This window comes from Cyprinodon tularosa, unplaced genomic scaffold (assembly GCF_016077235.1).
Source record: "Cyprinodon tularosa strain WSP-4 unplaced genomic scaffold, ASM1607723v1 ctg1532, whole genome shotgun sequence".
In the NCBI taxonomy this organism is placed as follows: domain Eukaryota; kingdom Metazoa; phylum Chordata; class Actinopteri; order Cyprinodontiformes; family Cyprinodontidae; genus Cyprinodon; species Cyprinodon tularosa.
This window is the reverse complement of record NW_024038367.1, coordinates 19,571-30,451: the sequence shown is the minus strand read 5'-3', so window position 1 is coordinate 30,451 and position 10,881 is coordinate 19,571. Positions and strand designations below refer to the sequence as shown.

Sequence of the window (10,881 nt, the reverse complement as noted above, 5' to 3'; positions counted from 1 at the left end):
TGTTGTCTTTGATTGTGTGTACTTTGTAAATGAGAATGAGATAATACACCATTAATGTCAAACACCACTTATAGACGATAGTTAGAATAAAAGTGGCCGATGCTTTTTTTTGGTTTTGTTTTTGAGGTGTGAGAGATTTCTTCATGTTGTTTTTTGATCAGGATTGCACTTTGCTGCGACCGTTTCAAACAGTTATGAAAATAATGAACAATAAACAAGTGGAAAAGATCGATGAAAGGTTGTTTTAATTTGCGACACACAGAAATATATGTGTGTGTGAAAAATTTCTTTCTCCCTTTATTTGCATGTTTGCCATATTTAGGTATTAACAGACAAAAGTGTCGACTGATGCGCCGCTGACTGGACCGGACCGAGGCGTTGCGGGGTTGCGCTGTAGTCAAGCAAGATTTTGAAATTCCCCCCGGACTTTTTTAGGTATGAAAAGTAGGACATGTCTGGGAAAAAGAGGACGTCTGGTCACCCTACTATATCAACAATCTGATGTTTCAGTGAGTGAGTGCTTGTTGCTATGATGCGTCTTTGCTCAGCAGCTTCGCTCTTTGTAAACCAACCAATAACAGCACAGATGGATGGAAAGGGAGGGAAAAGAAAGAAAGAAACTTTAATCTCTCGACTGCGGATTGGGCGCTCAGGCTTTAACTACAATCAGTTTAAAAAAGTAAATAATCTCAGAGAAACACGTTCTGTAATTAACCAGAAACAGTGAAACTGGGGTTTCTTCAATGCAAAACATAAAATATTCTCAGAAATACCCCTTTTTCAGTCACTAAGGAAGGAAAAACATCAGGACTGTACATTATCTGGTCTAATAAAATATAAGATCAGGTGGAATGTCTGAGAAATTAGCTCTTTTTTTAAAGGAAACACGTCACAAACCAGTAGGTGGCAGTAGTGTTCTTTGACAAACATGGATGCCTCCAGTAAAGCACATTCAGATGAAAATGACTCTTAATTAAAAACACTGATCATTTATTGAACAGTATGTAATAATTTCATATTTAAAGTACTTTCAGAAGTTTGAATTCTGAATATGAGCTGACTTCTCCTTTAAAGGAAACCTAATTGTTCAGGTGTATATATTTAGTTTTTCTTTCATTTTGTCCTCTAGCTCTGCCATTCTCTAAATCTACATCCCAGTATAAGGAAACTGATCTGCTGCGGTAAAAATGGTAAAGATGCTACCTCCTCCTCAAAAGGCTGCAAAAATACATGGAAAAATGTTGAATGTGTAGAGTTTAAAAAACACTGATATACTTTTAGTGTTTTTTTTTGTTGTTTTTGTTACTCTATATATGTCACAATATTTTAGAACAATTTTTTTTTTTTTTTCTGAATTGGTATTTACAGTTTAAAAGCTCTTGTAGCATAATTTAAAGTGATGCACATGTTTAATCTGTAAAAATTAAATAGGTCAGAGTGTTCTGTTTACCTCCTGATTTAGCTCAATTTACCCCTATGTTTGGAGCTATAAATAATCATTTAATATGTTGTATGCTGGTGACGATTCTCAGTCATCCAGGGCACAGAATTCCAAAAAAGTAAAAAAAAAAAAAAAACACTGGACCTTCTTTTCTAGGTTTGAAGACGCTCTCTTCGCTTTTGATGAACTAAATAGTAAAATTCACCTCTGTATATTATTATTTATTGTGAAAATACTGGGAAAGTAGAGAAAATTAAAAATAAGTTGATTAAAATTAAACAACGACTTAATTAAACATGAAATGAAAAATAAAACATTCGACAATTTTAAAGGGAAACTAAATTATTAAAAAAATATAAATGCTAGAAACTCTGCCCTACACCCCATAACAGTAGATGGAGGTAATGTGTTTTAACGTTAGATACAAGCTGCTAATTATCCCACGAAGAAGAAGTATAGCAGTAGAAGAAGTCGTTACTGCAGCTGGGACTCGAGGCAGCTGCAAAACGTTAAGGAGCCTCAACGTCTTTCCTTAAAGGTGAGTCTTTATATGAATGGAGCTTTTTATTGGATCTAGTTTTAGTTTAATAAAATATGTGTCTGGATATCTGTGGGTTTTATTTCAGGCTATGCTGTGTCTGTGTAGCCTAGAAAGCCTGGAAGCGGCGACTGTTATTAAACAGCAGCTAAAAAGGCTAAAGCTAATGTCATTAAACATCAGTGATGTGATCCAGAAACACCGACGGTCGGTCGGCGCGTGGAGCCCACTGTCTGTGCGCGTGACGTTTCCATCCGACGGAGTATTATGGCCAGGCTAGATTTTATTTTGTTCTATTAAGAGAATAAAGTCATGAAATTATGAGACTAAAGTAATTAAATTATGAGAATAAAATCGTAAAATTCTGAGAATAGAGTCGTGAAATTAGGAGAATAGAGTTGTGAAATTAGGAGAATAAAGTCGTGAAATTAGGAGAATAAAATCGTAAAATTATGAGAATAGAGTCGTGAAATTAGGAGAATAAAGTCGTGAAATTAGGAGAATAAAATCGTAAAATTATGAGAATAGAGTCGTGAAATTAGGAGAATAGAGTCGTGAAATTAGGAGAATAGAGTCGTGAAATTAGGAGAATAGAGTCGTGAAATTAGGAGAATAGAGTCGTGAAATTAGGAGAATAGAGTCGTGAAATTAGGAGAATAGAGTCGTGAAATTAGGAGAATAGAGTCGTGAAATTAGGAGAATAAAGTCGTGAAATTAAGAGAATAGAGTCGTGAAATTATGAGACTAAAGTAATTAAATTATGAGATTAAAGTAATTAAATTATGAGAATAAAATCGTAAAATTATGAGAATAAAATCGTAAAATTATGAGAATAGAGTCGTGAAATTAGGAGAATAGAGTCGTGAAATTAGGAGAATAGAGTCGTGAAATTAGGAGAATAAAGTCGTAAAATTAGGAGAATAGAGTCATGAAATTAGGAGAATAGAGTCATGAAATTAGGAGAATAAAGTCGTGAAATTAGGAGAATAGAGTCGTGAAATTAGGAGAATAAAGTCGTGAAATTAGGAGAATAGAGTCGTGAAATTAGGAGAATAAAGTCGTGAAATTAGGAGAATAGAGTCGTGAAATTAGGAGAATAAAGTCGTGAAATTAGGAGAATAGAGTCGTGAAATTAGGAGAATAGAGTCGTGAAATTAGGAGAATAGAGTCGTGAAATTAGGAGAATAGTCGTAAAATTAGGAGAATAAAGTCGTGAAATTAGGAGAATAGAGTCGTGAAATTAGGAGAATAGAGTCGTGAAATTAGAATAGAGTCGTGAAATTAGGAGAATAGTTGTAAAATTAGGAGAATAAAGTTGTAAAATTAGGAGAATAAAGTCGTAAAATTGGGAGAATAGAGTCGTGAAATTAGGAGAATAGAGTCATGAAATTAGGAGAATAAAGTCGTGAAATTGGGAGAATAAAGTCGTAAAATTGGGAGAATAGAGTCGTGAAATTAGGAGAATAGAGTCGTGAAATTGGGAGAATAAAGTCGTATTTTATGACAACTCTTCCAAGAAGCGCTGTCTTCCCTAAAATAAGGAATGTGGAGCATCATGTGAAGTTAGCATAAGTTTGACAAATAATTAAATCTTTTAGCAGCAGCATCAAACTGGGCAGGATGTCAAAGTGGACTCAGGTTGCTGATTGGTGGAGCTGGTCGGTCGTCATCTGCTGGGCGGAGCTTGAAGCTTTCTTTCTGAGAGGGGTTGTGATATGATGACTTCATTCTCGTAATATTACAAATTTATTCTCAAAATGAAAAAAAATAAAAAAATTTCTAGCCTGACCGTCGTATTGTTTCTATAGCTGACTCAATAAACTGGGTTTAAAACTGGATCTGTCAACAAGACGCATCTCCTAAAAGAAATGTCTAATATTTTTCGGTTTATCATTAAAATGATCAAGATTTTTGCAGCCGCGAAAAAGGAATATGAATGTTTCAGCCGTTTTTATTTGAATTTTCTCATTCTCTCACCCTTTTCCCCTCAGTTATCTCTCAACGTATCTGAATTGAAGTTAATTTCAAATTTAATCTTAGCTTATTTAGTGTTTTTACTGTACTTATTGTTTTAAAAATATGGTTTAAATTCCTAGTCGACAAGCATCCTTATTCACATTTTACCCTAAATTTTCACGTTATATTTTTACATTATTTATTGGCTGCATCTAAAAATATCAAAGCTATTTTCAATTTAAACATAGATATGAAATAATACCATATAACCTACAATAACTTAAATTATACGATTGTACTAGGATATTGAATCAATTCAGTTCAATCTGTCCAATAAGCTGCCCGTAGTGTCTTTAAATGTCCAGCAGGTGTCAGTATTCTGTGAGACAGAATCAACGCAGCATCAATACAGTTTGGCTTCAAGATTAGGGCTGCAACTAACGATTATTTTAAAAATCGATGAATCGGACGATTATTTTTTTGATTAATCGATGAATCGGACAAAAAATATTTTTTATATTAACCTCTTTATTCCAAAATAAACATTTTAGACAGAACAAACAAGCACACAAGTACAGGTTGCTCATTAACTGTACTGGTGCAATATGAAAAATAAATGTTTGTGAGAAATGTAGCTGTAATGTAGCTGTACATCCACAAAATATAGGCGACTTTTTTTCATAAAGCGCAAAAAAAGACATTTTTGTTTTTAAAAGCCCTAAGGGGTTCAAACAATAGGCCCCCCCATTTCATCAAATAAGTTTTTTTTAGACTAGAAGAGTTCTGCCTTTTAAGACAGGAAAGTATAGCAGTTAAAGTTGCTATTTGAGAAAATACTGAACCATAGAGATAAAAATAGCCCCGTGATTCAAATTATAAATTGTATTTGGAATAAAAATGAGAGAACTAGGGGTGCTAAAAAACACATCCTCCAAAGACAGATATTTACATGGGAATGTGGCAGATAATTAATTGACATATTACTGATCTTGCTGGATTTTATTCTGCTTTACTTCCATAAATTGCAGGATCTTTACTTTATCTTTGCCAGAAGATTTAAACTTTAAAAGCCTTGCCCTCATAATTTGCAAGTTAATTTATTTATAAAGGCTATTTTAATTATTGTGATCAATTTGCGCCGTCAATCCCGGCGCATGCGCGCTTCATTTGCAGTCTTTTTTGAAAAATAGTCGCTGGAGGGGTCTGAAAAGTCGCTGAGTTGGCAACACTGCGCACCTACGGCGCTGGCTCGCTCTGCTGTAATTTTTTTTCTTCCCCCATTTCAGTCAAGTGGCAGTGATGACGGTGGCGGCGGATGACGCATTAATCGCGCGACACAACTAATCGATGATGAAATTCGTTGCCAACGTTTTTAAAAGTCGATTTTTATCGATTTTATCGTTTCGTTGTTGCAGCCCTATTCAAGATGCCTCACTAACCATGACCATTAAACATCCAGTTATAGAAAACAAAGCTAACCTGTGTGATTAGTTTTTGTCAGCGTCCTGCAGTCATAACTTAATTTGCTGTAAAACAATTTACATCTGAACGTAGAAAAAGAGTTGAAGGATATTTTAAGTTATATTTGAGGCAGTCAATGCATGAATCAGCTGCCCTTCAATAAGGCGATGTATCGATCTACAGGAGGACTTTATAGGATTCACTGTTTAAGATGAATAGCGTCCTTATGACTTATACTTGGTCTCAGGGAGTTATAAAGGCATAAAAATAATCTTAAAATATTATATAATTGAGCAAATCACAGTAATCCAGATTTGATTATTTCCCTGATTTAAGTATTTAAAGGAGAAGTTCGGTTTTTTACACTTTAAGCCCCTTTTCTGTAGTGTCCAGGATGAAATCGAATGATCGACACCAACATTTTGACAATTGGTCCTGTCTCTGCTATTTGGCTCATTTAGAATCCCCCCCCTGGCTGCTTCAGAATGGCTTGCATAGAGCATGTCCGATAATGTCCTTAAAACAACCTTAAACGTTCTTTTTTTTAAATATGCTACTCACCGGGTCGTCAGCGCAGTTCAATGACGTTCCAAAAAAAGTTTTGTGAGGAAAAAACGTTCCTGTAGTGTTTTATTTAGCATTTTGTAAATCCCATTGAGTTCTGTTGGAATAGTCAATATCCCTCCGCCACCGGAAACGGAAATGGGGCCTGTTTACACAGTTGTAGTCTTTTCGCTTCACTCTGTGTACTCCGACGTCGAGGTGCTAACGTCTCTGTTAAACACTTTAAAAAACTCTGAAAATTGAATACGAAAGGTGGATTCTTGATTCTCGACGTCGGAGTACACAGAGTGAATCGAAAAGACTACAACTGTGTAAACAGGCCCCATTTCCGTTTCCGGTGGCAGGGGAATATTGACTATTCCTACAGAACTCAATGGGATTTACAAAATGCTAAATAAAACACTACAGGAACGTTTTTTCTTCACGAAACTTTTTTTGGAACGTCATTGAACAGCGCTGACGACCCGGTGAGTAGCATATTTAAAAAAAAGAACGTTTAAGGTTATTTTAAGGACATTATCGGACATGCTCTATGCTAGCCATTCTAAAGCAGCCAGGGGGTGATTCTAAATGAGCCAAAAAGCAGAGACAGGAGCAATTGTCAAAATGTTGGTGTCGATCATTCGATTTCATCCTGGACACTACAGAAAATGGGCTTAAAGTGTAAAAAACCGAACTTCTCCTTTAATAGAAATTAGGACAGAACTGAGCCGCTCATGGTCCAGACAGGGGAGCACTGATGTTGATGCTGATCTGCTCCATCAAAAGGAAGAACAGAGAAATAATCAGACACACTTAATTAAAAGGATCCTGAAAAACAATTTAGTTGCACATCCTGTTTGGTTTCTGCAGCAGAGTTTTACGGTTCTCCTCTCCTCCACAGTGGCTGATGCTTCCCTCCGTCTCCCGCTCCACTCGGCTCCTCAGCGCTCGCCTTTCTGCATCCCGTCCTCTGGCTCACTTCAGGACCCACATGGACCCAGACTCTAACCGGCCCGTTGAAACAAACATCAGAACCAAACTTACTGAGAGGTTCAAACCCGACTTCTTAGAGGTCCACAATGAAAGCCACATGCACGCCGTCCCCCCCGGATCCGAGTCCCATTTCCGGGTCCTTGTGGTCAGCTCCCAGTTTGCGGGTCTGCCGCTGATCCAGCGCCACCGTCTGGTCAATGAGGCGCTGAAGGAGGAACTGAGCAGCTGCGTTCATGCCTTGGCCATCCAGGCAAAGACTCCTGAACAGTGGGGCATGGACCCCACTCTGGGCAAGAGCCCCCCCTGCATGGGAGGATCCAAAGGGGACCACACAGTGGAGGAGAAGCTGAAGGCTGGGCGCGAGTAAAACGGAGGTTCCTTTGGTTCTGGTTCAGATTAGAGCGGTCCGTCAGTCAGGGTTCTTCAACCAATCAGGACTCAGAGAAACTTGACAGCAGGCATTTACGTCGGGTCTGCTTTGCCGTCGCCACGCCGCCTTCCTCCGGCTTATTGGAGACCGATCAGTAACCAGCGAGGTCGCTACAGCTGGCTACTTTGTTAAACGTAAAGTTATAGGAATAACTCCTCGCATTAATCTTTACGTGTGTATTATTGATGTTGTTTTTCCGAAAATGCGAATAAAAATAAATGAAAATTGGACTTTCTGCCTCTAAATGTGACCAGAAATCTTTTCTCAGGGTTTCCGTGGATCATTAAAAAGCATTCAAAGTCATTAAATTATTTTTTTTTTTAAATTAAGGCCTTTATTGGCATTAAAATTCATTAAATTTGATAATTGTGGCATTAAAATGCTTCGGAAAAGAAGCTTGAGGCTGAGAAAAGGCTAAAGAATGGGGGGAAAAAATGCAAATTTCAACCAAAGTGGCGGGAAAACGAGGAACTCGGGACATATATATATATATGGGTCATGGGTACTTGCTGATGGCATAAATTTTTTTCTAAGAGCATTAAAAGAGGATTAAAAAGCATTAAATAGGAGTTACTAATTCATGTATAAACCCTGTTTCTAAAGAATCACTTTTCTGTATTAATAGATTTCTTTCTTTTTTTTTAACATTATCAGTTTATAAGAGGCTGCGGTGAAATTAGCCATCGCTGAAATCAGAAAGACGTTCCGGCTCAAATAAAAAACTCCAGACGGGGTTTAAAACATGAGCTGTTATATGAATGAATGGAGCAGATATAGCTTCATACGATGATGCACTAAAGGGTTGATTTTATGGGATAAAGCGCCGTCGGTGTTCTGTGGAAACATGTCGACCATATACACTGCAAAAGTTTTTAAATTTTAAGTCATTTTTTCTTAAAATAAGTGCATTTTTACTTGGATTGAGGGAGTAAGTGAAACACTTTGCCAATGGAACAAGACAATTTACATTTAAAATAAGAAAAAACAGCTGCATTGTCTTGTTTCAAGTGCATTTTTTATCTTATCTTATTTTAAGTGTAAAAATACTCATACCAATGGCAAATCATCTCATTTATCTACACACATTATGGTTAAATTCACTTAATTTAGGAAATCTTCACATATTTCTAGATTGTTTTTGCAGTGTAGGCCTCCGTCTAAAATCAGTACCCTGCAAAAAATGGAAGTCTAAATAAGTTATTTTTTCTTAAATGCATTTGTTCTTGAATTGAGGACACTTTGCCAATGGAACAGACAATTTACATTTAAAATAAGTAAAAGCTGAATTCTCTAATTGCAAGTGCATATTATCTAATTATCTTATTTTAAGAGTAAAAATAATCATTCTGTTGGCAAATCATCCCATTTACCTACTAAGATTAAGGGTAAATATACTTGATTTAAAATGTTTTTACTTATTTCTATATAATTTCTGCAGTGTATCCTTAGATTAGGAGGGAATTCAGATTATCAGAGGCCTGAGTACAGATTAATAAGATTTAAAATTCATCAAGTGTTTTGGCTCCTCGCTTTCTTCACTGTAAAAGCTCATATAAAGCAGGTAAATTAGATGATCTATTAATGAAGCACTTTTTCCTCTTGGACTTGAAGTAAAATAACTTTGTTTCTTTTTTAAATGAAAACCATTTTATTCCATTAGCAAATTGTATTAGTTACTTAAATTAGCGTGAAGCTATTTCAAGAAAATTACTTAGAAACAATTATTTAGTAGTTTTTTCTGCTCTAAATGGAGATTTGTCATGTTTTGAAATTACAAAATATGAAAAAAGTCCAAAGAGTCTCCGCAATGCCGTAGAAATAAGTAAACATTTCTTAAATTAAGTGTATTTACCCTTAATTTGAATAGATGTGATTATTTGCCAATTGAATGAGTAGTTTTTATATTTAAAATAAGATATTTATATAAAATGCAATCGTGTTTTCTTATTTTAAATGTAAATTTTCTTGTTCCATTAGCAAAGTGTCTCTTTTATCTCCTCAATCCAAAAACAAATGCATTTATTTTATGAAAAAATTACTTATCTATTTAGATTTTTTCCACAGTAGGGGTGTTATAAAGTACTTTCTTTCTTTACTGGAGTAAATGCACAAAATAAACTTGTTTACATAAAATGGTGCAGGTTCTACATTGTATTTATGTCATAAAATAAATCAGCGTTTTTGTCTTAAATAGTAAAAAATAACTGAACTTGGTCTCATTTATTTATTCATTAGATTTTCTTTGAATGTTTTTTTTATGCTTTTCTTTTAGATGCTTTTTAATTATGTGCTTTTATGTGTGAACCGACGTGAAAGACAAATCTCCATTTCAGGAAATGTGAAGGAAAATAAAGTTATAACTTTAACAAAGCTCTGTTCACCAAAAAATAGGTTGATTGTGTTTGTTTTGCTCATAGTTTTAGTAAATAGATCATAAAACACTGTGACTCATTTTAGTTTAAAGATTAAACTGAAGTCCTGCTGCAGCTGAATACTTTGTAGAGCTCTGAGATTCACAGCATTGAGGTTGAAAGAAGCATTAAAATCTAAATAAAACTTTAAACATGATCAGTAATTGAAATATCAAAGGGAGAAAGGATGGGGAACAGAATCAGATCCATGTCTTCATTCGTCTCTCAGAGTTTTTCCATAAACTAACTTCTCCAACTGGACAGAATCTCTTTATTCTTCTGTTTTCTTCCAGGCTGTTATGAATATGAACAGAAGTAACGAGCCAGTTTGGAGAAACAAGGAGTAAAAAGTCCAGATATTTGGTTTTTAATGCACATATTATTATTTTTTTGTTGTTGTTGTTGAATTAAATGTATTTTTGATTGCTATGAGGAGGTATGAAAATTTGCCAATGAATTTAGATGATTTATGCTACACTGTGAACCCGAATAAGTTGAAAATACTCAAAATCTTTGTCGTAACCGATTATGTAAATGTTTTTTTGACTGAAGTTAAAAAATATACCTTTACTCAAATATATATATATATATAAAATATTATAGTGCTTTTGCTCACAATATAAGTTTAATTTTGTTACCTAATGTCTAAAAATAGAAAGAAACATCAAATCTCTTTTTTAGTTCACATTTTTTTTCATTTAAATATTAAAACAACCTTTAATAAAACATTGGGAATAGTTTAGTTAAACCAGTTCAGCCACGAAAAAAAAAGGCTCAACAGTGATGCAGGTTACTGAAACGTTATTTAACAGAAAGACCATGTTAATTTGAAAAGAAACTAAGTGGATAGCCCATCCATCTTGTTACCAAAAAAAAGAAACACACAAATTAAACAACAAATTATAAAAGCTATGAAAAAAAAGACATTGCGGCAGAATCAAAGCTAACACATCCAATTATTCAAATAAAATTAGTCACCAACAGTGCATCAATGGTGAGGTTTTTGAAAGGGCATATAAACATCTCGTGATTTCTTAAATGACATCTCAACTGTCCAAACAATGTTGACTTAGAAAAAGGCTTCTTAAAGTCACACAAGGGACAG

The 10,881-nt window shown here is 35.0% G+C and overlaps 1 protein-coding gene across 2 annotated transcripts; it reads left to right on the top strand.

Moving 5' to 3' along the window:
• The first annotated feature begins 1,897 nt into the window (after window positions 1-1,897).
• On the top strand, window positions 1,898-7,564 carry bola1 (bolA family member 1). 2 transcript variants are annotated; one of them, XM_038279802.1, is made up of 2 exons: window positions 1,898-1,979; window positions 6,844-7,564. In XM_038279802.1, the coding sequence occupies exon 2, from the start codon at window positions 6,850-6,852 to the stop codon at window positions 7,300-7,302; it is 453 nt and encodes a 150-aa protein (XP_038135730.1). In that variant the 5' UTR covers window positions 1,898-1,979; window positions 6,844-6,849; the 3' UTR covers window positions 7,303-7,564. The 2 variants fall into 2 exon arrangements, with proteins under 2 accessions (XP_038135730.1, XP_038135731.1); XM_038279803.1 differs by having other exon boundaries at window positions 1,937-1,979; window positions 6,847-7,564.
• The last annotated feature ends 3,317 nt before the right edge of the window (window positions 7,565-10,881 follow it).